Raw genomic sequence first — 22,690 nt, 5'->3', positions numbered from 1 at the left:
ATCGGTGCCATTGAAACCCGACATTATCATCACCACCCTGGCGAGCTAATTGTCAGTCCTCATTTCTCAAACCACGATATTTTCTCTCAATCGCAATGGGTGGAGGTGGAAAAATTCCGTACGAAGAAATCCGATCACTCCACGGGCAATTGCGACGACACTAACCACTCTGCTTCCAGGTACCCTAAGGAAGTCTGGTCTCCTGCCGGAGGCTGGTACGCCCAACCTGCGAACTGGAGGGCTAATACCGCCATCATCGGTGCGACGATGATTGGTATTGTCGCTGCCGTATGGAGTCTTAGCGCCGAACGCGAACACCGCGATAAGATGCCGGAGCCGGGCAGGTTCTTCCCCAGTCGATAGTCAGACTCCCCCCTCTTCATTGTTCATTGGGTGTATAAGTTCTCTCACTGATTGCTTTTTATCTATAGCTGGAGCAAGCAAATCATCGAGCACGAGAGGCAACAGGCCGCCAAGAATGATTCATAAGGAGAGTCAGGAGCAGAAAAGCAGTAGTGGTGGGTGCAATGGTATGGCAATATCTATGTTCTATAATTATGCGGCTGTACGACAATAGAAGGGCGTTATCAATCGGTCAGTTGAGCCGGAAGTGCTTTCGAGGTGAATCTTCGAGGGATCGATACAATCCATGTGTGTACAGACGGACCCGTTCCGTGAATTCACTTCCGTTCCAAAGCTCTTTTCCTTCGAGCGTAGACTGGTGAGGCACTCCGATCTGTTCAACAATAAAGCTTGCAGCGACTGTGGCATATATCAGAGCGCTTGGTATAGCGTCACGCTTCTCATGACCTGCAACTGCCCCTCGCCAGTCTGCAGACTTCCCAAGTACCGAATCAATGATCAGGGATGCATCTCTACCCTGGCTCACCATACCTTGGGCCAGCGCGCCTAGATATGAGTTTCCGGCCCCTGTTGGGTCAACGACCGGAGAGATCTCTGAAGCATTTGGTTGATGATAGGCGGGTAGCCAGAGCCTCAGGCGTTTGGAATATGAGTAACTACCATCCTTGCCGGCTCTGATAACTATTTGCCCGTCTCCCTGAGGACCGATACCTGACGAAAGAACCTTATTCAATACATCCTTGCCAGCATCACTTTCCTCGCTCCAGGCTGGCTGCCCGAACATCATACCCAGTTCTAGGTCGTTGGGGCTCACGATGTCAACCTCACGACACGCCTCTAAAAACTTCTGTTGCTCCTCGGGTGTGCACATATCTGGCACTGGCTCCCATATGAAGATAGGTCTTTCATTAGAAATACCGGGAGGGGCCTTGCTCTTGCTTCGTAGTCCTTCTCGGCGGCGGAGGATTTCTCGTACTATAGACACACAACGAGAGGAAGAACAGACCATATGGAACGTTTTTGAGAAGACCTGGGCATCCGATAGCATCTCCGGCTCCAATCGCAGCTTTGGCGTCAAGTATTGAAAAGCTAATTCTGTTACCATCTTACTAACCCGTCGTGAGGTTCTTGGGGCTTACCTCGCTTCTCATTAGGCCCATAGCCATTCCATGCTCTGGTAGTCAATCGCTCGCAATCCTTTCTTATCACACAGTCCGTATCCCATGCCTTGATCACGTCTAGTACTGGTGACGGGAAGTCGGAGCCAACGTCAACAATCCAGCTAACAGACCGCGAATACGCCCTCCCAGCAACTAGACGGGCGCCAATGACCGCATATGAGCCTGCACCGCCAATGACATTCTTCACACTCGGTCGAGATCCCTCGAAGTCGATGTCATCTGTAGTTCAAACCGTTCCGTAAGCGAGTCACGGGTGTAGTAGTTGTTCGGCGGCTGGGCAAGGCATACCAAGGATGAACATGCCCAAGGTGCAGAACTCGATATTGAGCTTTTCTCTTCTGTCGATCAGCTTGCGCTCCTCGGCCATATTGATTGATAGGCTGCAATGGGCAGCATAGAAACTCCTCCAGGTCTGGCGGGGTTGGTGATGCTCTTATCGGCCGCAGATTGCGATACCTACGGAGTACAGGAGACGGTAAATACAGCCTGACACACAAAACGTCATTGTAGCGGAGCTCATCTCATACGCTTGGCCGTACTGTACTGAAACCCGCTGTCAGAGACAGTCAGGCTTCAGCAGTGGAGGCGGAAGCCTCAGGCAGCAACCCAGGAGCATCGTCAGTTGATCATCGACACCGTAGCAACATTCGAGCTTCTCTCTTACTCCCTTAGTACTTTCTCTCCCAATTGCGTCCTGCTTGCTGGGACATCTTATTGACTTACGAACCATCTGACTGGCTATACCAACTTAACTATACGCCACTGCTTTGGACGGTAGCAATAGTCCCTTATTATCTCTACTCCGAGCTTCCTTGCTTCGGCCTCCTTGCTGCTCTAAGAACCCGACAAGATGGCGGCGACCAGCCATATGCATAATTTGACTACCCTCATCAAGCGGTAAGCAAATAGCTTTCTCTGATCTCTTTGAAAGGCCTGTGATCAGCAGCTCAACGATACCTTCAAAACCATGTCACTTTATGGGCTAATGAGATGCATCTACTTCTAGGCTCGAAGCCGCAACCTCCCGCTTGGAGGATATGGCGATGGGGCTGGACGACCCTAACGCCCAGAAGGCTCCTGATACCACCGCTGCGCTTGCGCCGCAACCCTCTGAACGACCGACACCAACCGCCCCAGCGGCGCCGGCAGCTGCTCCCCTTCCATCCCAAATCGAAGACTTTGACACATTGATCAAGAAAGATGTTGGTACCTTTGTCGAACTGGGTAAGAAGATTGGAGGCCTTGTTGAGGAGCAGGTAGGATTGTTTAAACTGAAGATGAGAGTTGGGATGTGTAGCTCATTCGCCCTATAGTCCAGTGCTGTCCTTCAAGCCTTCAAGGCGGAGCGCACCTACCTCTACGTTTCAACCAAGGCGAAGAAACCCGAGATCCTGCCTCCCGAGCTCATGGCGGAGCTTCACACTGCTTCCGACACCATCAACAATATCCGCGAGTCCAACAGGGCTTCGCCGCTCATTGACCATTTGAGTGCCATTGCGGAAGGCATTGTTGCGATCGGTTGGTTCTTTGACCCCAAGCCGGCCGACTTCGTTGGCGAGATGCTCGGCGGCATCCAATATTATGGTAACAAAGTTCTTAAGGAATACAAAGAAAAGTGAGTGCTTGGCGCTTGGACTTGGGTCGCACAAAACGCTGACATACCTGCAGGGATCGTACCCACTACGATTACATCCAAGCGTACTACCAAATCTTCAAATCGCTCTCCTCCTACCTCCGCAACCACTATCCTAAGGGCTTGACATGGAACGAAAAGGATGGAATTGATGCGCAGGAGGCACTCAAGCAAATCAAAAGCAGTTCTGGCTCTGGCGCTGGCGGCGCAGCGACCCCCTCGCCTCCTCAAGTACCAACCTTGAATATCCCTGGAGGTGGTGCTCCTCCTCCTCCCCCTCCTCCCCCGCCGCCGCCTCCTCCTATGATCCCCGCACAAACCTCTGAGTCCTCATCAGACATGTCAGCCGTGTTCGCTCAACTGAATCAGGGAGATTCTGTCACGTCAGGTCTCCGCAAGGTCGATAAGTCCGAGATGACGCATAAGAATCCGAGCCTTCGAGCCAGTTCCACCGTTCCCGGAAGCCCTAGCTCTAGCTCGCGTTCCAAGTCACCAGCCCCCAGCAAGAAGCCCAAGCCAGAGAGCATGCGCAGCAAGAAACCGCCCCACAAGGATCTTGAGGGCTCAAAATGGCTCGTCGAGAACTTCGACAGCCCCGGGGACATTGTTGAGATCCCCGCCAAGCAAAACCAGTCTATCCTCATCTCCCGCTGCAACAAGACCATCATCAAGGTCTCTAGCAAGGCCAATGCGATCGCCATTGATAATTGTCAAGGTCTCTCCATCATCATTGATTCACTCGTCAGCAGTCTCGATGTCGTCAAGTGCTCTAAGTTCGCTGTGCAGATCGATGGATTTGCCCCAACCTTGCTTCTCGACCAGGTTGACGGCGCGAGCATCTACCTCTCACAGGAAAGTCTTTCTACTGAGATCTTCTCTAGCAAGTCAACTGCTGTTAATGTCCTCCTTCCCCCCAAGGAAGGCACCGACGAGGACACCCAGGAATGCCCGCTCCCGGAACAGATCAAGACCTACATCAAAGACGGTATTCTCGTCAACGAGATTGTTGAGCATGTGGGTTAGAGAGTTGTGTCATACTACATATTCTGCCACGTAGTGAGAGTACATATGGTTGGATAGTTAGCGGTGGCGGATGCTAATCAAATGACGGCAGTTCGAGAGGAATGTAGATACACAAACGTACTATATACAAAATTTCCATCGCCATACTCGCAATTCTTCCCACCCTGATTGCACTAATGATCATCTTCCTTTTTTACTGACGAGCCTGAAATCCAAGGGCCGAGTGAAAGACTATTTTGCTTCTCTTCAAGAAGTGTAGATACCGTTAGGGCCATGGTCGGGTACCAGGTAATGGTTGTGTCGCATTCCTTGGAAAAGTGAAGGACAACAATGTATAAAGCACCGAAACCGCGCCAAAGGATGAATAACTATAGTACCCAAGATCATCCCATTTGCGCCAACACTGCCCCTCTGCACCCAAAGAAAATCAAAGACCTTGCACAATGCCTAGACAGGAGGAACTCCGAGAACGCACGGTACGAATGAATGACAATAAGAGTGCCTGCTCCGCGAATTTGCGCCATGGGTATATAGTGAATATAGTAGCAAGTATTGTGCGCCGCCAATCAGAACTTGGAGTGCTTGACTGCAAGAGAGAGATGCGACTTCAAGTGCCTGCACTTTGAGAATTGCTGTGTTAGTCCAGCCAAATGATCGCGATATGCTATTACAAACCGTATGTGTATAGAATAGTGGAGAAAACGTAAAGTGTGAGCGATGTGTGGATTACTGATCGATATGATGCTATGACGGACAATGAGATGAGTGCGTCGGGATTATTCTTGCTACGATGGGGGTATTTCTGGAGAGACGTCGTCAGGCCTTTGAACGTCCAGTTTGCGAAGTTTTTTGGCAAGAAGACTTTCTCCTTCTGGACTACCAAAGGAAGGAGACTGAAAGCCACCGTAGCCTGCTTCACCTCTGCTGAGCTTGTTATAAAGCTCGGGTTCGGGGCCCTGCGTTCCCGGAAGGGTCGAGCCACCTAGCCCAACAATATCATCCCGAATTGAGGGAATAGGTTGGAAAGGGTGGGGTGGCCGTTCTTGGATAAATTGATAATTCCCTTGCGGGTGTGGTGATGGGCTGCGCAGATGGCTGTCTGTCCCAGATCTTGGCCTTACACGTAATGGATTGGGTTCACGAGCTGACTTGTACGCCGAATAACGGGGCTCAGGGTACTGTATCTCGTTCCGAAGCCTTTCTTTGCCGTCTGGCACTCGGTTGGCGAATACGACACGAATGCTCGAGTGGAGGTAATAACGACCTTTTGATGGACAGCAGATATTCAAATGGATCAAATATCGCAAAACAGGTTTGTCCTTCGGGTCTTCGGAGTTGGTCAACGATGCCTCGGGACGATCGGTGCCATAGTTCAACCGAGCGGATAGTGGCATATCCAGTATCGGGCCAGCCGAATAACTTCGTTGTCGAACGAATGTTTTGGTTCCCGATTCCATGTCGCTCAAATCATAAGGAATAAGAAAAAGTTTCACGGCAGTTTTGTTTGGGTTCTTGATCATGACCTGCAGCTGGCCTTGCTGCGGTATCCGATAACTACCACCTAGAGGCGACTTAGGTGATTCTGCCCTCCTGTGTCCTTTCTCCCGACGGCGTAGAGTTCCTTGGTCGTTGGGTCTAACTTGCCCTTGGTTATCGGCTGGGCTTTGATGACGCCTGCGGCGTTTACTTCCGCTTGAAGTGGCCCCCGGTAGCGAATTTTCTAGATCAATTGTTCCAACATAAGGACTTGGGCTGTCATCCGAGATTGTGCGCCCATTTCCTGACGTTGGATAACTGTAAAACACTGCAGGAAACGGAACTGTAACATGAGGAGGACATTTGAGACTACCCTTACACTTACCCTTCCCCAGCACCCCAATCTGGGCAGTGAAATCCAAGGGCTTGGAGGGACAAGTCGACATCCTTCCACGAAGAATGGACTCCTCGTACGAACCGACCATCGGTGCGTGCGTCCTGGAAGATAATTCCGAAGACACCGACGGCCTTCTGGGCCTCAGAGATGGCCCGTGGAGCGATGAGGCGAGCTGTAGGCTATACGGCGAAGCCAACGAGCGGCGAGGATGGTGCGTTTGATTAGACAAGATATCCCATTTTAGAGATTGTGTTGCGCCGGCTTGTGTAGATGCTGTCCGTAAGTCTCGAAACGTATCCGGTGGTAGCGTCCGTCTGCGATTGGCTTTATCGAACAAAGGTGTTTGACTGCTGGCGTCTCTTCGGGGCGAGAAATCCAAATCGGTGTTATTCGCTTGATGAACCAGAGGGCTTGTCGGGACTTTAAGGACATAGCTGGAGGAGAAAGATCCAAGGGAAGGCGCCGGTGAGTGGTTTGCCTCGTTGACACTGGCTTCAAGAGCTTGGATCGGGGCGGTTTGCGTCCGCGAAAAAAAAGACGGCGTAGTAAACCATGGAGTGGTCGGTGACGAGGCGAAGAACGGAACTTGGTTGTTAGCGTTGCGAGTGGGTATAGGAGATTGTGGTAATTGTTGTTGGCCTTGAGAAGCACCCTCTCTAAAATCGCCAGAATGCAATGCCGAGCGAGGCCGCTGTATCTCAGTTGGAGATGTAAGCTCTGAGCTTTGATCCTGAACGGGCTCTTGTGACGAGTGATTCTCTATGTACTGTTGATTCTCTGAAGGGAATCTTTGAGGGGTCTGTGGCACCTGGTGGCCGTCCCTCAACTATAAATGATTGACGTCAGCGAGTGCACTCACAAACAATTCTGATATTGCAGCCGCAGAGAAATGAAAAAAAAAAAGGTGACAGAAACCCCAAGGCAGACTAACCTGTTGATACCGCGACCACTTTGAAGTTTCTGTAGTCTTTATGTAGTGAATTAACTCCTCTCGACCATGCGCGGACCACCTTGTCGAACTTATGTTCTCTGAATTATCTTGATGAGACTCAGAGACATTGTCCCTTTGATCTGACGACCCAATCCTGGTATTGACTTCGTGATGCTCTGTCCAGCAAGAGTTGTCGCGACAGTCACCTTGAGCCATTTGCTGGTCATCGGACCAAAGATCGTAGAATTTCCGATTGTCCGGGTCTTGAAAGATAGGCATTGTCACCGATATATATGAAGGCGAATGCGTCGCAGTACAGATGCAATCATCGCAGCAATGGATCCATAAGCCGGTTGCGGCTTGTAAGATCGTTTGACCAGGTAATGAGAGCCGGCCGGTGATTGCGGGTGGAATGACCGTGATAATATACGGTGGCGGCGGGTAGGTACGGCGTCGATAAAGCAGAGCGGAGAGGCAACTATATGGTAGCAGGCTTGTGAAATGGAGAAATAAACCTTAGTAATACGAGCAAAGCGAGACTAGCATATGGGAGAAAAAAAAAATAGAAAATGCAGAAGGAAGTGTCTATCTGGCGGGGGAAGGAGTAATTTTGATGAGAGAGAGGTGAGGAGAACGGGAGGAACAAATTATTGGGGCAGCAGAGGGGAGAGAGAGCCGGCCTTGGGAGTCATCATTGTTCTCTTGTTCCCCACTCGAATCCCTCACCTTATCGAGATACCTATAGGTAATGGACTAAATAGTACGGAGATCTCGTCATCATTGTGCTGTCAGGAAAAGTTACTATTCTGTCTTCTCGAATATGGCTCCTAGGCCGTCATCTTCCTGACGCTTTACCGCTACTCGCGACAACAGTATTTTTTTAGTGTTAGGTATATCTACTGCTTCTGGGCGGGTGACACCTCATACTGTCCGCATAGCACGGGGCATGAGGGAATGGCTCAAGGCGAACCAGCTGGGCAGCTAAGAGAGTTGTCAATCCCATGCACCTGGGCAGTTAAATCCCTCTGCCGTTTGAAGGATGGTCGTAAACCCATCGGACTGGCGTGATAAGGTCAGTTGACCCGGGTACCCTCATGGACTAGGTAGGGTACAGGTCCCCTCTGACCACTGAGGGGTTGAATATCTCTCTCAACAAGAGCATCTAACTAAGCCTGACATATCGGGAGCGAAAGGCAGCCGAAGACCAATGGTTGAATTCTATGATGGGGTAACACCCATACTATGTACTCCGTACAACTAGTAGCTTTGCAGGCATGAAGATGAGTCTCGGATTGAGCTCTCAGGATCTTCGGGAACAGTAATAAATCGATAATCCCTCGCAATATTGAACTTTACTCTGCGCCAGTAAGCAAGGAAGGATCTGCACACTCTTGACCATCATCCCTGTAACTATAATCCGTATACTTCACCGGCGAACTGGGCATAGCAGCGTTGACTCCAGAATCGGCGAGACATGCACTAAGCCAGAAGGGGAAATCCTTGGTGCACGCGCCCGCCGGGACGGGTCCATATGTAGTCGGGTCCACTGGGAATTGATTGCCCACCTTCAACAGCGAATTTCTATCAAGATTTCCCCGATACTGCACGCCAATTTCCACCAGCGCAATCTCCTTTTCTCGACTACTCTGTATTCAATACACTCGGCGGAGTCACTGAACTTCTTCTAGCATGGCACCCGTGCGCACCCACAAGTCGAAAGACACATCCTCCAGCAAAAAACACCACTCCGACGTCCCGATCCAAAAGAAAAGAAAAGGCTTCTCCGTCGGCCCTGCAAACCTGCCCGATGGCACCTATCGTCGCAAAAGTACCTTGCCCCCTGCCCATCAGTGTCTCGTAATCACTCCGGAAACACTAACAAACTTTTCTGCTAGCACAAAAAATCAAAGCCGACCTCATCCAAAAAGCTAAAGTCAAAAAAGCCTACGCAAAAGTCAAAGCCGCCGAACTCGCCGCTCCTCAGAAGAAACAGTTCTACCTCAATCGCGATGAAGAAGGTCATGAGAAGAAGGATGTCGAGGGTCAAGGTGCTGCACCCGCGAGTCTAGAACTACACCCGGCTCGACAGGCGATGCTGGATGCGCCCGATGACAAACTTGAGCTTGAAGAAAAGAGACGTGAGGGCGCAGGAGGCAGAGACCGAAGAAACCGGAAATCAAAGCCGTCGGCATATAGGAAGGAGATGGAGATTGCGGAAAAGAAGAAGCAGTTGGAAGAGAAGAAGAAGGAGCAAAGAGAGCACCGGGCCAAGGATAGAGAGGCTATGACGAGGGCGAGGCGGCTGGATCAGAATGGGAAGAGAAGACTTGGCAGAGAGAGTACAGTGTTGCTTAGCCGGGTCCAGCGCTTGGTTGGAAAGAGTGCGTGAAATTGAAGGACTGGGTGGATAAAAGTGATTATTGCAAGCGTGATACCCGCCTCATGATGATTCTGTCTCTTTCTGACTGCATATTACACATACTTTGCATAATTGGTGCTGGTCTGCTTATTATATTGATATATTGATTCAATTAATTCATACGGTCATTGCGGGCTTGGTATAGGCATATATTATATATTCGGCTCTACTCGAAAGCGCAGATATTCATGCAGGAGTTGACTTCTGTGTATTACCGCTTCTCGGCTTTCTGAAGCAAGCGAACTCGCCCTTCGTCCTCTCCCTTAGTCTCTTCAAGATACCCCTCATTTCTCCCAACTCAGACTGGAGGCGCGCTCTTGCTTCGTGGGTGGTTCGGCGGTCCAATTCGACGTAGATTTGACTCTGCACGGCAGAAGCCTCTTCAGAAGAATACTGAGACATGGTTTGAGCGATAAACTCGGTGTCGAGAGTGGCTTGGATCAGAGCATTCAGGGAGTAGGTTGTGCGTAAGTTGAAAGCTTCAAGGAGCGCAGTGGAGAGTCGGATTAAGAGGTGTGCCAGGACGACTGACAGTAGCGGTGATTGCCCAGCAGCAGATGACCGACTTGCGGTCGATGATGATGTCGAGGGGATTGTTGTGGATATCTCCGTGTGCACAAGTACAAGAGTAAGCATTGCGTTGTAGACGTACGGTCGAACTTGCTCAGGGCGGGCGGTTGCCGGTTCCCAAGCTGGGGATGTGACGCCTTCTGTGACAATATTCTGTAAGCTGGTAATTGTTGGCTCCGTATACGACTGGAATAGCCGTTGGTCGACTTGTTCAAGCACTTGCCGCAGGATCTTGGCTTCATCCGTCAGTGTCACGGAAAAGGCTGTCTCAAAATGGGCGACAAGTTGTGGAACAAGCTCAGCTTGAAGCGCCTTGATGTTGGAGAGCGTGAGAAGGAGTCGGACATTCTATGCGCAGGTTAGATACATTTCATCAGAAGCAAATTGACGCTGGCTTACCCTATTTTGAGAATCCACCGCGTCCGCAGCTAAAAGCGAGGAAGACCTCTCTGCCCGGTCGTATGAGACGGTTGCTTCCGACACAGACCACTCATCTTTCTCCTCATGAGTGGTCGGATGCTCTGCATTCTCCACGAGGCCGCCAAGTGCCTTCTCTATACTGGAAATAAACTCGCGGCGCACCATCTTAAGAAGTTTGGTCGGCGGCTGGCTCACAACGGCCACAGCACCTGGTTTCGCCATGGCTTCGGAGATGTAAAGGATCTTTTGCACTCCACTGAGTATGGCGGTTTGGAAATTCACAAAAAGTCCAGGCATTTTCGTCAAATCTCTTCTTCTTGGATCTCGCGTCCAATCCTCCAACAGTCTGCAGACTTCTGCGTCCTTCTCCCAGGCGGAACAAGCAATGCGCACAGCGCGTTCCCGTATGACACTCACAAGACCTCTGAGAAGTTCGCGAGTGTTACCGCTAGTAGAAACAGGCTCCAAAGCCGCCATCTCACCGGCTGCTGCACCGATGATAACGAGGAATTGACCGAGGTAGTGGACTCCGCTGAGGGAATTTGAAAAAGGAGGCCAGAAAGCATAGCCTTCCCAGAGCTCACCACGCTTTGGTGTGGGAAAGGGCATGTTCTTAGGGTCGAGCTTGAAGCGGGACTCGGTAGGAGTCACCCCCAGAGTTATCGGACTACTAGGGCTGGGAGGCGAAATCGGGGAGGTGAGAAGTGAAACGTCATCCACTGGAGGTTCGGCAAAGAGCGATAGCACGCCTTCTCTCACCAGGTTGACCAACTCAATAAGGCCTTTCTGCAGGTCCCGTACGTCGCTAGGTGCGAACTTGTGGTGCTTTCGACTTTCCCCCTCAAAGCCCGTTGGGAGAAGCTTCTGCTTACTCCCCACAATGAAAGATTCGGCGACATCCCAAAAATCGAGAACTTCCCCAAGGATGCCCCCTTGAGATGAGAGCAGCTTGTTCAAATAAGTATGTACGCACTCCCAGAGCTCTATGACTTGGTCGGTGTCGAGTGATGCCGCTTGGCTAGTTGAGTTGTCCTGAGGTGTCCGTCGCAAATATGAAGCTACCTCCTGAGACGTTGGCTCCCCTCCACTAGCAAGGCGGCGTCTCAAGATTTCTATCTCAACCTTGCAACGATCACAGAAAGCTCTAATCTTCGCTCTTAGATAATCGTAGCGGCTGAGAAGCCACACCCAGATAGGATTGTCATCCACACCCAACTCCAATAAAGCGCCAATCAACTCCATATACTCTTCAACTGGACCTGACGTCGTGATTCTAGTCGACGTGCTAGGAGCTTCGCTGAGGCGCCTCCATAGATCTCGCTTGAAACTTTGAATTTGCTGATCGACATCGATCCACATTCTGCCTAGGGCCAAGATAACATGGGCTTCTTCGTCTGTCAAAGTCCGGCTTTGGCTTGCCGCATTATCAGCAATGCTCTTGGCATCTTGCGTGAGAGCTCGCGCCTTGCGATATTGCTCAAAGACAGAGTCGTAGTCCCTCTGCTTGATGGATTTTGACAAAAGCCCGCCAATTTCATAAACCTCCCGGTGTTTTTCCATGCTCTCGACAACCGACTTCAGCAGTTCTTCTCTCTCACGACCACTCAGTGCCGGGCCCCAGACTTCCTCAGCTTTCACTGCTGCTTCAGTCAGAGGCACCCGGATGCCTTTCACGCCAAAGTCGCTCTCTTTCAACAGTGCATTCTTCCTGAATCCCGTTCCAGCGGTGGGCGGAATACCTTGCTTGGCTCCGGAAATGCTCCGGAGGTGGCTAACCGACCTGCGGTGGGCCACTAGCTCTTGTTCTCTTCCTTGGTTCCTCATTTCCGTATACACACTGTCGATTGTTGCCTTGGCTCGGACAAACCTCTCGAAATTGGCTTCAACAAGGACCTTCAGCGAAGCGGACTTTTGGTCAATGGATTGCGAAAGGAAGTTGAGACCGTCAAGAAGAGAGTGAATTGATGCGTCGGAGTGGACCTGGGATAGAAAGAGGGCCGGGGAGAACCCTGTGGAGGAGAGGAGGAATCGATTCCGCAGGCGACTGTCATCGTCAACAGGCAGCCCTCGCTTCTTTAGGGAATTGAGAACACTTCCACTCGACCCCAGCGGATCAGGCTCATCAACCTTGAGATTCTCGCGGCCACTGCTGCCTTTGAAAGATCCAAGATTTAGACCCCTCCGAGTACTATTGCTCCGATCGAGGATATGGTAACTTGACTTTGAGCCGCGGCGCTGAAGAGCCTCCTCCTCTTCCTCTTCAGCCTCATCGTCCAGCTCCGTAGGCCATTCCTCTGGATATGCCGAAGGTAGATTATAGAAATGCGCGATGTCGGCGTCCGTCATTCTGGTGAGCGCAGGCCTGAGCTCGGCGGCCAAGGGGACCGGAAGGGGGGTGGGATTGACGACCAACGGCGGAGGCGCATGCAGGTAACGGCGAGCGCACGAGGCACGGTACAGCGGAAAGTGACGAATGTGGAGAAAGGAAAGATGAAAGCCAGAGCAGGCCGGCCTAGTCAAGAAGGGGAATAAACGAGTGGTCACCTCGCACACTACTAGTACTGTCCAGTGTCAAGTGTCAACAACAGCTAGCCGGGTTATCTGATGAGACCCAAGACTCCAAGTGGACCAGAGACGGCCTCCAATTCTCCATCCCGGTCGGATCGGCTGCGGCGGTACCGATCGAAACTTCAACCAACCCGCCATTCTTCCTCTTCCCGCACACCTTCACTCTGGACCTCTCTCCTCTCCTCTCTTCCCTACTATCCACCCAATTCCTCCTTCCTTTCAACCCTTCTGTTTGTCGCTGACTCTGGGGTCTTGTCACAATGTTTGCTGCCAGGAACTTTGCTACCCCCGCCCGCCAATGCCTCCGGGCTCGCGTGGCGCCGACTTTCGGATCTTCTCGTCTGCAGGTAACGCAGCACCTTGTCGTCGTTATGAGGTCAAATCTTCCCAGACCACTGATCGCTATATAGGCCCGCTGCTACTCCGTCGCTGCTGATGATCGCGTTGCGAAGTTCCCGGGACAGAAGGGTTCTGATGTACGTCGAGCTATTTTGACGCTCTTTTTTCGCTCGCTGCTCCCTTGATCCGGTAACATCCGTTTCTCGGAGGAATCGAGCTTGCCTTGAAAAATGAACACAACACCTTTCTGCTCGAATCGCATCTAACCGGGTCAATCGCAACATTAGGGTAAATACACGGTGACTCTGATCGAGGGTGATGGTATCGGTCCTGAAATCGCTCAGTCCGTCAAGGATATCTTCTCCGCCGCAAATGTAAACGCCTTTTCCGCCGCTCATCTAACAACGATATTGTCATACTAAGCCGTTCACAGGCGCCGATCAAGTGGGAGCCCGTTGATGTTACCCCCATTCTGAAAGATGGAAAGACCGCCATTCCCGATGCTGCCATTCAGAGTGTCCGCAGGAACTACGTTGCGCTCAAGGGTCCCCTCGCCGTATGTCATACCCGCGCCCGTCGCAAAGCGCACAGCTAAAGCATCTTTAGACTCCCGTTGGAAAGGGCCACGTTTCCCTGAACCTTACCCTTCGTCGTACCTTCAACCTCTTCGCCAACCTTCGTCCTTGCCGCTCCGTCGCTGGTTACAAGACTCCCTACGACAACGTTGACACCGTGCTGATCCGTGAGAACACTGAGGGTGAATACTCTGGCATTGAGCACGTTGTTGTCGACGGCGTCGTTCAAAGCATCAAGCTTATCACCCGTGAGGCCTCCGAGAGAGTCTTGCGTTTCGCCTTCCAGTACGCTCGCTCCATCAACAAGAAGAAGGTCCGTGTCGTGCACAAGGCTACCATCATGAAGATGTCCGACGGTCTTTTCCTGAACACCGCCCGTGAGGTCGCCAAGGACTTCCCCGATGTTGAGTTCGATGCTGAGCTGCTGGACAACTCTTGCTTGAAGATCACCACCGACCCTACCCCCTACAACGACAAGGTTCTCGTCATGCCCAACCTATACGGTGACATTCTTTCCGACATGTGCGCCGGTCTGATCGGTGGTCTCGGTCTGACCCCCTCCGGCAACATCGGTGACGAGTGCTCAATCTTCGAGGCTGTCCACGGATCCGCCCCCGACATTGCCGGCAAGGGCCTCGCCAACCCCACTGCTCTTCTCCTCAGCTCCATCATGATGCTGCAGCACATGGGTCTCAATGAGCACGCTGCTCAGATCCAGAAGGCCATCTTCGACACTCTCGCCGAGGGCAAGGTAAGCCGTTTGAGCAATTCACTTTCTTCCATCAATTGCTAATTTGTTCAATCTAGGCCCTCACTGGTGACTTGGGCGGCAAGGCCAAGACCCACGAGTACGCTGATGCCATCATCAAGCGCCTCTAAGGGATTCAACTCACTCCCTGTACCATATCCCGCTCTCTCTGTTTCCTTTTAGCCCATGAATGAATTAGACTAAATGCAGTGATCTACTATACGTATGAAATGTATCTAGATTTCAATGATTATATATCAAGTTCATCGATTTTCATGAAACATATCCAGTCAAGAGCATATGGATGGATAGGGCTTCGGTAACTGATCTAGTAACGTAAACATGAGATATATTTATGTATGCCCACAGACCAACTCATATTATGCATTGCTAAATAGTACAGCAAAAACTCATGCCAACGCCTAGGTATCATTATGTGCATATTATTCAGAGCAATATCAACAGCGGAAAGCAATTCAAGCCTGGCGGCGTCGGCCCCGTCTTGAGACACCGCCTCCCCTTCTACTCCCTCGCGTTGATCGAGAGGCTCGTGCCCGTGTGCTTCGACCCGTCGGGGAACTGCCCGTATCTCCATCACCTTCGTCCTCTTCGCTTTCTTCCTTAGCGTCCTCGCTTTCCTCTTGTTCGCTCTCTTCGTTTTCCTCGTCGGATTCATCTTCATCATCCTCGTCTTCATCTTCCTCAGATGTGGAGCTCCCTGGACGGTTCTCAACCTCAACCTGTAGACGTGAAGACCTTGTTCCTCGTCCCGCTGGGCGCCCGCCGCGTCCTGGTTTCCTGCCTCGTGAGGGAGCCGGTGATGATCGAGCTTCTATATAGATAAGACAAAATCTTGATCAGCATATGCGGTATATGAGTACTCTCAATAGTAGACCAACGAACCATCTGTATCAGCTACAGTGCTGCCCCTCCGTGACTCCGGCGGGGCACTAGGTTCTGGCGATGGTGATCCTTCCCCCTCAATTGCAAATCTTCTCTCAAACATCAAGTCTCCATATTCATCCCTCGGAAGTTCAAATGGACAGTACACCTCCCTTGAATCGACGTCCTCCGTCATTTCTGTCATGAACGAGTCTTCCTATCATCCGACTGAGCGTAAGCGGGCGAAAATACACCGTGTTTACGGAATGCACATACCCTCTCATCCAGCGATGGTAAATTATATAATGTCCCTAGCTTTTTCCAAATCCCTGGTATTCGTGTGTGTTCGGCGTGCGAGGGCGCATAGCCTTGGCTTTTCATGTACTCTGATATTGCGACCATCCGGAAGTGTTTGTGCATGCCTGTTTGACAGCGCAATTAGCATCGAAGATGCCCAAAGCATTCAGGAATTGACCCAAAGCAACATGACAACGAACCAACAGGCTTCCATTTGATGATTCCCTTTAGCAGTGCTGTCTCCTGCTCATCGGTCCAAGGGTCTGTCGCAAGGTCGAAGCTTGGGGTGCGCTGGGCGACTCCAGCCGGGGACTGCGCATTTTCTGCTGGCGCAGAGAGCTTGGTCTTCTTTCTTGGAGGCATTGTGAGTCTTCGGTGATCTGATCAATCGCAAAATAAGTGGATGATGCCGGAGGAAGCGCAATTGATCCGATACCTCTGGATTGATGGTCAGATAACCTAGTCCTCTTTCGGTTTGCTTTCACGTGACCACGCGATCGAGGCGCGTCGGATATCCATTTGAGGCGTTGGGGTCACTCCACTGAAGGTTGTGATCGATTGCCAGCGATTGTTCTGCTATTGTTCGATATGAGCCGATGATAATGGATAGTGAAGACTATGGCTCGAATCCGTTCTCCAGCTACGAGCTATGGCGAATCTCCAAATTTACCTTAGACTCACTGCAGCCCCTGGAGGCTTTACCTTGGGACAAGAACCTACCTGGTGCGTGGTATCTCTCCGGATCTAGAACCTAGTCGGCTTACCCTCGTCCAGATCTTTCAGAGGGTGTTTTTAAATGTCCTTCAGATCTATTCGATCAGGACACGGCCAGACTACACGATCTAGACATATTCGGAGCCAATTTATTTGAGCCGAGTTTGTCCGCGGAGTCAACTACGGATGCGTCGAGTGAGGGGCAGCTTGAGACCAGCACCTTCATACAAGATTCCGGCGATGAACTCGAGGATATTTGGAACATTGATGTTTTCGACCTTCCACCTCGAGTCAACAACGCCCCGAATTCATGGGAGAAATACAAGGACCGTCAGTTCTGTGAACGTGTCTCGGCATATTTCAGCGATTCCGGGGCAAAAGGATTCGATGCCGCATTAGGTGATCAGCTCGAACATGACGATAACTCAAGGCCAAATCGTGTCGTGCGGAACGATATCTTTTTCCAATCTCTATTCCGGCTAGGACTTGGATGGGGCTCTATGCTCTTTCAATATAACGAACGACAACAGAAGTTCGAAAATGCTGTCAAGGGCATTCGTATTTCGGGTGTTAGTGCCTTGGCCCTCGGCGGACTGACTGATGAGGTCTTGCAATGCGGCACCAACATGCAACGAGTCCGGGCCTTCATTAACAGGATGCCGACCAAAACCGCGGAGCCTTCTGCGTTGTCCGCATTCTCCACCACTGCCTCGGTGGTAGTCTACACCTTGGAGAAGCAACTGCTCAGTTGTTCCAAGCAAACCTCGTCGGTTCTTCAAATCAGATCCCTATTTCAGCGGTGTGGTGAATTGGTTGGTGCTTTAGCTGAGATGGTGGACACGGTGGAGAGGGCAGGGTCAGAGGCTCAGATCATTTCCTCTATCTTCAAACGAGCAGCGCACTATTCCCACATATATGGTCAGATGGAGAATCTTTTCCGTGAAATAGTCTTCAAAGTTGTTGGACCATGGTTATCCTACGTCGAATCTTGGATCGGATTTCGTCCGGAGACATCCACTTCGCTGGAGCTGTTAGCGGATGGGAGAAGTTTTGTCCTCTTCGAAAGGCACACAACCAAGGGAAAATTCCAGCCGCAGGAGAGACTGGAGTATGTGTATCTTCCGGAGCAAATGCCCGCCTTTATTCCTCCTGACCAGGCACACTTGATGTTTGAAAGCGGACGGAGTCTGCGGCTGCTCAAAAAATCTCACCCGCAACATCCCCTCGCAAGTGAGAGAAGGCGCGTCGCCAACAGCCCAAGGCTTGGTTGTGCTGGTACGTGGGCAGAGTTGGCAAGGATCCAAACGAAAGCCCGTGACTACGAATCCAGCCTTCGGGCGGAGATCCTCAAATACAACCGCGACGGTGCCTCTGAGCATGAATCACATACGAATATATCCGCTGAATCCGAGTCTCGGGAGCTTCCCGGTACTTTTGATCTCTTTGATATCGATGACACCCACAATGTGACCGGTCTACTTGCAAACGACGTCACAATGAAGAAGGAAAAACTTGGTCAGCTGCTAGACGAAACCAAATATCCTGCTGGCCAACAAGCTAATGGTCTTGAAACCAACTTCGCTCCAGAAGTAACATCCTCACTCTATCTGTCCCTTGCGCCCCTCCTCTCGTCGCAAGCGCTACTAATTGATTTTTCTTGTCTTCATCTTCTTTTCAAAGAGCACAAGTTGAGAGATCACTTGTCCCTACAATGGCGATTCCAGCTCCTTGGCGACGGGTATTTTACGTCGCGCCTTTCTCATTCGCTCTTCGACCCTGAGATGGAAAGTGGTGAACGGAAAACTGGAGTTGTCCGCAGCGGCGTTCACACTGGTCTTCGCTTAGGAAGCCGAGACAGCTGGCCCCCGGCAAGCTCAGAGCTGCGCCTGGTGCTAATGGGAATTCTCAATGAGTGCTATGGTGTCGAGTATGCAGATGGCTCAGGAAATCCTGAATTTCAAAAGGAAAGGGAACTACCTGGAGGATTAAGTTTCTCTATTCGCGAGTTGACAGGCGAGGAGATCGCCAAGTGCAAGAATCCTAACGCCATTGAAGCCCTAGATTTTCTTCGTCTACAATACAAGCCATCGAATGTTCTCGAGGCCATCATCACTCAGCACTCTCTCACGAAATATGACCATCTCTTCAAACAATTACTCCGGCTCCTCCGGATGGTCTCAGTCGTCAAGGGACTAATACGAGATTCGACAGCCAGAAACTCGCTGTCAGGGGATACACGCAACATCTTGCAGAAGTTCCGGATAGACTGTCAGCACTTTGTGCTCTCTCTCAGCGACTACTGCTTCCAGCTTGGAATCGGCTCAACGTGGCAGCGATTCCAGGATACACTATCCAAAATAGAATCGTGTCTCGACCGCGGCGACATTGACGGAACCATCGAAGCGGCACATTCCATCCCAAGACTAAGAGCCTACCACGAAGACACACTCGACCAAATGATATACGCGCTATTCCTCAGTAAACGACACACCGAAGTTGCGAAACTGATAGATGGCATATTCGATACCATTCTCCGGTTTGCTCCTCTATCACGAATGGACGGGATGCATGGCGTGCGGCATGAGAGCGAGGTTATGATCAAGCGGCTGTATGCTGTCTTCAGAAAGCAGACCTCTGCTTTTGTTGGGTATTTACGCAGTCTCGATGGTGCGAGAGCGGCAGCGCCGTCGAAGGCACTGGGTAGAAGAAAATCTGGGATGGCTTTTGCGGTGAGAGAAGGGCCCAGTAATGTGTTCGATCACCTGCTGGTGCGTTTGGATATGAAAAGGTATTATTAGGTCATCATAACTCGGTTATGAGTGTGACGCCTAATCATACTCCTGGACAAGATATGACTGCATCTATGCCAATACATTTTCATACCCAAGTCGTGTATATACATGATATTTTCACCAACGCCAAACCCAGATCCTCCGATATTGCGCCAAATGATTCAAATCGTCACATCATATCAACTCTAGAAATAATGGAGGCTCGACTCCTCCCAGCCCAACTTGAGAAGAATCTCTTTAGAAGCCTTTTCCATCGCTTCAGGCCCACATACCAAAATCATCGTCTCCTCATCCGGTGCCCCCGCATGCTCTTTGATCAACTCCTCATCAATCCGCCCCCTCCGCCCAGTCCAGCCGTCAGTCCCCTTGGTCAAAGTATGCACAATCCTACACTTCTCACCCGCAGCCTCAAAGGCACTCAGCTCCGTCCGGCAAAGGATATCCTCTTCCAACCTATTCCCATCAAGCAAGACGCATCGCGTCTCATCTTTCTCATCCTGCACTACTGCCCTAAGGACTTGGAAAACTGGTGTGATCCCTGTTCCGCCGCATATCATGACGAATCTACGCACGCTGCGCTCTTTGCCGCCGACGATAACCTTCCCGGCACCTAGGTATTCGAAGCGTCCTGTCGGTCCTTTGCACTCGATCATGGAGTCCAGAGGTAATCTATCAAGGGCTGTTGTCATCTTTCCGCCTGGCGTACCTGGTGCATCAAAGTAAATCTTGATTAGGATATCCACTGTGCCGAGTTGGTTGGTCTGTGAAATGGGCGTGTATGAACGGATTATACTTGACTTTCCGGCAACCGTGGGGTCGGGAATTTTGAGCATGAGGTGTTGCCCAGTGGGGAGTCCGAGCGGTTGGGAGTCGTGCGTGAGGGAGAGGGTAAAGATGCGGGTGTCCCAGGAGACGGTCGTTTTCTTGGTCAGGATGGCTTTCGTCCATGATTTTGGGGTCAGGAAGGGGGTGTGTGTGTCTGTGGTTGTGGCTGGTGTGGATGAGGGGGTGGTTTGAAGGGCTAGAAGGGAGACTTTGTCAAGGGTACCAATGTGGTAGTCTGGCATCATTTTTTTGGCGGTCTCACTGTCTGCATGGTGTTAGTAGCTACTTTGGATACCGTTGGGCAACGTTGCTGGCTTACGGATTTCGAGGAACTCCTCCGAAGCATCTGTTCCAGCAGCTGATATGATGCTTTGTGCTCCGCCAGGGTGGCCTTCGAGGAAGGCCGTGCCGTCGTATACCTCACCGTTCACGACGAACCACGGCTTCTCATCGGATGAGTTGCGCTTGAATTCCTCGAGATCGATCATCCGGTTTACCCCCTCCTTCTTCATGTTGACCTCCTGCACGGGCTCGGGCTCAACGATTTCCTCGCCCTCCTGCCTTTCGCCCCAGTTTCCGTTTGTGAGATCCCCTCCCGCCTTCTTGATCTTCTCCATCCACCCACCGGGCCCAGTGGGATCAGTTGGGTGCTCGAAGAGCAACTTCCCGTCCTCTTTCGTGATTGTTACACGGAACCAGGGGTTATTCATCATGCCAAGGACAGACCAGTACATGTCCTTTGGCTGGAGACTGAGTGCTTCGTCCATGGCTCGGATGAGCAGGGCGTCGCTGGTCTCGAGGTCTGCGACGGGAACATCGAGCGACCAGAAGGACCAGCAGAAGCAGGTTTCTCGCCAGGCCATGTCGACGCGGCCGCCATAGAGTGTGCCTTCAAAGTCGCGGTATTTGTCTTCGGCGTATTCGATGTTTGCTAAACGCCATGCTGGTGGCTGTCAGAAATATGATGTTGACAGGGTGTGGTGTTTGTAACCTACATTTGCCCTTGTCTAGAGAGATCTCGACACGGGTTATCCTTCGTCCACCGCCGGCGTAGGCGTATCCCTTCGCGGTGTAGACGGGGCCTGCTGTGGCGAGGTCGAGAGTCTCTTTGTGCTGGGGATAAGCAGCAGCAGAGTTGACATTGAGATCGTAGATGGCATATCGTTCGTCGCGCCACCATGAAGGGTCCTGGGAGGACATATCCGGCGAGACCATTGTGCTATAACAAACATCAGCAGGGCTTCGATGGCTTGAATGCAGATACATACGGCAGAACGCGGTTATCATAGATATGATACCAGTTATCACTTGGGGCATCAGTGACAATAAGCTTCTTCAACCACTTGACACTACGACCTCCAATCTGACCGGGAACGACGGCTCTCAGCGGACGGCCATGATCGGGAGTCAAATCTGTGCCGTTCATCTTATGAGCGAGCATGATACCACGATTGGGATCCAAGACCCAGTTCAGCTTCACAGAAGTGCCGTAGTACCCGTTTGGCTGTAGACAAGTTAGTGACCTCTTCTTTAGAGGTTTACGTCTAACATACCAACTTATCGGCCCCCTCCATGCAAACATACTTTGCCCCTCGCAGGGGCTTCGCACTCCGAATGATATCGGCCATCATAGGCCCAGTAAATAGAGCTGTTGACAGTCCTGCAGGACCCCATGAGAAACCCTTTGATTTGCGGACGGTGTTTTGCTCTTTGCGTCGGTTACCGGCGCATACCAGTGTGATGGGGGCGGTGATCTGGTCGTAGTTTTGCAGGACTTGCTTGAAATTGAGGGTAAGTGGGTTCTCGACAAGTCTAAGGGTTGTCAGGGGGCTTCATAGATGATTGAAAGAGAAGGGAAGGGGGCGGTGGTCTTACCCTTCGATGGTGATTTCCCAAGTCGGGATCTCCTCGTCTCGGACGTGTGGAACTGGGCCATGGTTCCGGACATAGAATAGCTCTGGGGATGTAAGGAAGCCTTTTTGATATTAGCGTAAAACGTACGCTGTAGTATGAGAATCAATAAATGGAGTATACCTTCTTGGAAAAGTGGCGTTAATGGAGCCTCGACATTGAAGGGATGAACGCCAGTTAGTCTGATAAGCCGAGGATCTCGTGGCACGTGGCTGTCGGGGGTGCCTTTGTCTATGCTCAGGATTTCTGATGGTTCTTTAGAAGGTGGAGGGAGAGGGATGTCTGGAGTATGTAGAGTGTCTGGACTGCTAGGCGTTGAGATCTCCTGTTCTTCAACTTTAATTTGGCCGGATTTGAGAGTCCGTGGTATTGAAGGGGCTGTGTCCGTTTGGACTTGTGTGAGTGTAGTAGACATATTGTAATAGTAGGTTAGATAAAAGGCAATAATAGATAGTAGATAGTCGAGTGTTTGTATAGGGCTTGGGAAGAAAACAGAGGATATATCGAGGGTTCAGTGGGTTGGACTATTACGGAAGGGCTTTAGCGTGGGAACAGAAGTATTGCGAATGAATTGCTATTATTATTTTACGGGATTTGACGGCATGAGAAAGAAAGGTCAGCCTCGG

The 22,690-nt window shown here is 51.1% G+C and overlaps 10 protein-coding genes across 10 annotated transcripts; 5 read left to right on the top strand and 5 right to left on the bottom strand.

Moving 5' to 3' along the window:
- Positions 1-39: 39 nt before the first annotated feature.
- On the bottom strand, positions 40-2,072 carry BJY04DRAFT_190307 (ribokinase family protein). Its single transcript, XM_073711488.1, has 4 exons — positions 1,833-2,072; positions 1,503-1,763; positions 432-1,452; positions 40-362 (listed from the first exon to the last, which is right to left on the bottom strand). Exons 1-3 carry the CDS (start codon positions 1,909-1,911, stop codon positions 596-598), a joined length of 1,197 nt encoding a protein of 398 aa, XP_073570700.1. The 5' UTR covers positions 1,912-2,072; the 3' UTR covers positions 40-362; positions 432-595.
- BJY04DRAFT_218726 (uncharacterized protein) lies at positions 96-489 on the top strand (the record flags this gene model as incomplete). Its single annotated transcript, XM_073716379.1, has 3 exons — positions 96-118; positions 180-362; positions 432-489. 3 exons carry the CDS (start codon positions 96-98, stop codon positions 487-489), a joined length of 264 nt encoding a protein of 87 aa, XP_073570701.1.
- Positions 2,073-2,189: 117 nt separating the features above from the next.
- Positions 2,190-4,422, top strand: capA (adenylate cyclase-binding protein). The gene is made up of 4 exons (XM_073720844.1): positions 2,190-2,441; positions 2,551-2,800; positions 2,858-3,159; positions 3,213-4,422. The coding sequence occupies exons 1-4, from the start codon at positions 2,395-2,397 to the stop codon at positions 4,198-4,200; spliced, it is 1,587 nt and encodes a 528-aa protein (XP_073570699.1). The 5' UTR covers positions 2,190-2,394; the 3' UTR covers positions 4,201-4,422.
- Positions 4,423-4,905: 483 nt separating this feature from the next.
- BJY04DRAFT_67848 (uncharacterized protein) lies at positions 4,906-7,416 on the bottom strand. Its single transcript, XM_073720843.1, has 2 exons — positions 7,005-7,416; positions 4,906-6,899 (listed from the first exon to the last, which is right to left on the bottom strand). Exons 1-2 carry the CDS (start codon positions 7,281-7,283, stop codon positions 4,986-4,988), a joined length of 2,193 nt encoding a protein of 730 aa, XP_073570698.1. The 5' UTR covers positions 7,284-7,416; the 3' UTR covers positions 4,906-4,985.
- Positions 7,417-8,479: 1,063 nt separating this feature from the next.
- Positions 8,480-9,570, top strand: BJY04DRAFT_190300 (uncharacterized protein). The gene is made up of 2 exons (XM_073711487.1): positions 8,480-8,832; positions 8,900-9,570. The coding sequence occupies exons 1-2, from the start codon at positions 8,694-8,696 to the stop codon at positions 9,391-9,393; spliced, it is 633 nt and encodes a 210-aa protein (XP_073570697.1). The 5' UTR covers positions 8,480-8,693; the 3' UTR covers positions 9,394-9,570.
- Positions 9,502-13,003, bottom strand: BJY04DRAFT_67839 (exocyst subunit SEC5). The gene is made up of 2 exons (XM_073720842.1): positions 10,393-13,003; positions 9,502-10,341 (listed from the first exon to the last, which is right to left on the bottom strand). Exons 1-2 carry the CDS (start codon positions 12,757-12,759, stop codon positions 9,610-9,612), a joined length of 3,099 nt encoding a protein of 1,032 aa, XP_073570696.1. The 5' UTR covers positions 12,760-13,003; the 3' UTR covers positions 9,502-9,609.
- A 61-nt stretch (positions 13,004-13,064) lies between these two features.
- Positions 13,065-14,919, top strand: BJY04DRAFT_190295 (isocitrate dehydrogenase (NAD(+)) IDH2). Its single transcript, XM_073711485.1, has 6 exons — positions 13,065-13,328; positions 13,392-13,457; positions 13,608-13,694; positions 13,754-13,876; positions 13,927-14,646; positions 14,703-14,919. Exons 1-6 carry the CDS (start codon positions 13,242-13,244, stop codon positions 14,772-14,774), a joined length of 1,155 nt encoding a protein of 384 aa, XP_073570695.1. The 5' UTR covers positions 13,065-13,241; the 3' UTR covers positions 14,775-14,919.
- Positions 14,920-15,005: 86 nt separating this feature from the next.
- On the bottom strand, positions 15,006-16,226 carry BJY04DRAFT_190292 (uncharacterized protein). The gene is made up of 4 exons (XM_073711484.1): positions 16,023-16,226; positions 15,802-15,947; positions 15,547-15,742; positions 15,006-15,475 (listed from the first exon to the last, which is right to left on the bottom strand). The coding sequence occupies exons 1-4, from the start codon at positions 16,183-16,185 to the stop codon at positions 15,120-15,122; spliced, it is 861 nt and encodes a 286-aa protein (XP_073570694.1). The 5' UTR covers positions 16,186-16,226; the 3' UTR covers positions 15,006-15,119.
- Positions 16,227-16,367: 141 nt separating this feature from the next.
- Positions 16,368-19,424, top strand: BJY04DRAFT_67790 (tubulin gamma complex associated family protein). The gene is made up of 2 exons (XM_073720841.1): positions 16,368-16,545; positions 16,597-19,424. The coding sequence occupies exons 1-2, from the start codon at positions 16,419-16,421 to the stop codon at positions 19,332-19,334; spliced, it is 2,865 nt and encodes a 954-aa protein (XP_073570693.1). The 5' UTR covers positions 16,368-16,418; the 3' UTR covers positions 19,335-19,424.
- niaD (nitrate reductase NiaD) lies at positions 19,424-22,605 on the bottom strand. The gene is made up of 7 exons (XM_073720840.1): positions 22,188-22,605; positions 22,029-22,128; positions 21,707-21,965; positions 21,422-21,657; positions 21,149-21,372; positions 20,473-21,096; positions 19,424-20,418 (listed from the first exon to the last, which is right to left on the bottom strand). The coding sequence occupies exons 1-7, from the start codon at positions 22,477-22,479 to the stop codon at positions 19,514-19,516; spliced, it is 2,640 nt and encodes an 879-aa protein (XP_073570692.1). The 5' UTR covers positions 22,480-22,605; the 3' UTR covers positions 19,424-19,513.
- Between the last annotated feature and the right edge of the window lie 85 nt (positions 22,606-22,690).

The sequence above is a fragment of the Aspergillus karnatakaensis genome, assembly GCF_047715665.1.
Source record: "Aspergillus karnatakaensis strain CBS 102800 unplaced genomic scaffold BJY04scaffold_27, whole genome shotgun sequence".
Classification (NCBI taxonomy): domain Eukaryota; kingdom Fungi; phylum Ascomycota; class Eurotiomycetes; order Eurotiales; family Aspergillaceae; genus Aspergillus; species Aspergillus karnatakaensis.
This window is presented reverse-complemented; position numbering and strand designations above follow the sequence as displayed.

Bases quoted from the DNA above. Each gene is read 5' to 3' on its own strand.
- BJY04DRAFT_190292 (XM_073711484.1), bottom strand. From the start codon at position 16,185: ATGCCTCCAAGAAAGAAGACCAAGCTCTCTGCGCCAGCAGAAAATGCG. The intron at 15,743-15,801 runs GTATGTGCATTC...GTCGGATGATAG, and splicing joins TACCATCGCTGGATGAGAGG to GAAGACTCGTTCATGACAGA. The intron at 15,476-15,546 runs GTTCGTTGGTCT...TTATCTATATAG, and splicing joins CACTGTAGCTGATACAGATG to AAGCTCGATCATCACCGGCT.
- BJY04DRAFT_190295 (XM_073711485.1), top strand. From the start codon at position 13,242: ATGTTTGCTGCCAGGAACTTTGCTACCCCCGCCCGCCAATGCCTCCGG. The intron at 13,877-13,926 runs GTATGTCATACC...AAGCATCTTTAG, and splicing joins CGCTCAAGGGTCCCCTCGCC to ACTCCCGTTGGAAAGGGCCA. The intron at 14,647-14,702 runs GTAAGCCGTTTG...TGTTCAATCTAG, and splicing joins ACACTCTCGCCGAGGGCAAG to GCCCTCACTGGTGACTTGGG.
- BJY04DRAFT_190300 (XM_073711487.1), top strand. From the start codon at position 8,694: ATGGCACCCGTGCGCACCCACAAGTCGAAAGACACATCCTCCAGCAAA. The intron at 8,833-8,899 runs GTACCTTGCCCC...CTTTTCTGCTAG, and splicing joins TGGCACCTATCGTCGCAAAA to CACAAAAAATCAAAGCCGAC.
- niaD (XM_073720840.1), bottom strand. From the start codon at position 22,479: ATGTCTACTACACTCACACAAGTCCAAACGGACACAGCCCCTTCAATA. The intron at 21,966-22,028 runs GTAAGACCACCG...GACAACCCTTAG, and splicing joins TGGGAAATCACCATCGAAGG to ACTTGTCGAGAACCCACTTA. The intron at 21,097-21,148 runs GTAGGTTACAAA...GACAGCCACCAG, and splicing joins CTCTCTAGACAAGGGCAAAT to CATGGCGTTTAGCAAACATC.
- BJY04DRAFT_67839 (XM_073720842.1), bottom strand. From the start codon at position 12,759: ATGACGGACGCCGACATCGCGCATTTCTATAATCTACCTTCGGCATAT. The intron at 10,342-10,392 runs GTAAGCCAGCGT...ACCTGCGCATAG, and splicing joins CGGTGGATTCTCAAAATAGG to AATGTCCGACTCCTTCTCAC.
- capA (XM_073720844.1), top strand. From the start codon at position 2,395: ATGGCGGCGACCAGCCATATGCATAATTTGACTACCCTCATCAAGCG. The intron at 2,442-2,550 runs GTAAGCAAATAG...ATCTACTTCTAG, and splicing joins TTGACTACCCTCATCAAGCG to GCTCGAAGCCGCAACCTCCC. The intron at 2,801-2,857 runs GTAGGATTGTTT...TTCGCCCTATAG, and splicing joins GAGGCCTTGTTGAGGAGCAG to TCCAGTGCTGTCCTTCAAGC.
- BJY04DRAFT_67848 (XM_073720843.1), bottom strand. From the start codon at position 7,283: ATGCCTATCTTTCAAGACCCGGACAATCGGAAATTCTACGATCTTTGG. The intron at 6,900-7,004 runs GTTAGTCTGCCT...AATCATTTATAG, and splicing joins AGTGGTCGCGGTATCAACAG to TTGAGGGACGGCCACCAGGT.
- BJY04DRAFT_190307 (XM_073711488.1), bottom strand. From the start codon at position 1,911: ATGGCCGAGGAGCGCAAGCTGATCGACAGAAGAGAAAAGCTCAATATC. The intron at 1,764-1,832 runs GTATGCCTTGCC...TTTGAACTACAG, and splicing joins CTTGGGCATGTTCATCCTTG to ATGACATCGACTTCGAGGGA. The intron at 1,453-1,502 runs GTAAGCCCCAAG...TAACAGAATTAG, and splicing joins TGGGCCTAATGAGAAGCGAG to CTTTTCAATACTTGACGCCA.
- BJY04DRAFT_67790 (XM_073720841.1), top strand. From the start codon at position 16,419: ATGATAATGGATAGTGAAGACTATGGCTCGAATCCGTTCTCCAGCTAC. The intron at 16,546-16,596 runs GTGCGTGGTATC...ACCCTCGTCCAG, and splicing joins TTGGGACAAGAACCTACCTG to ATCTTTCAGAGGGTGTTTTT.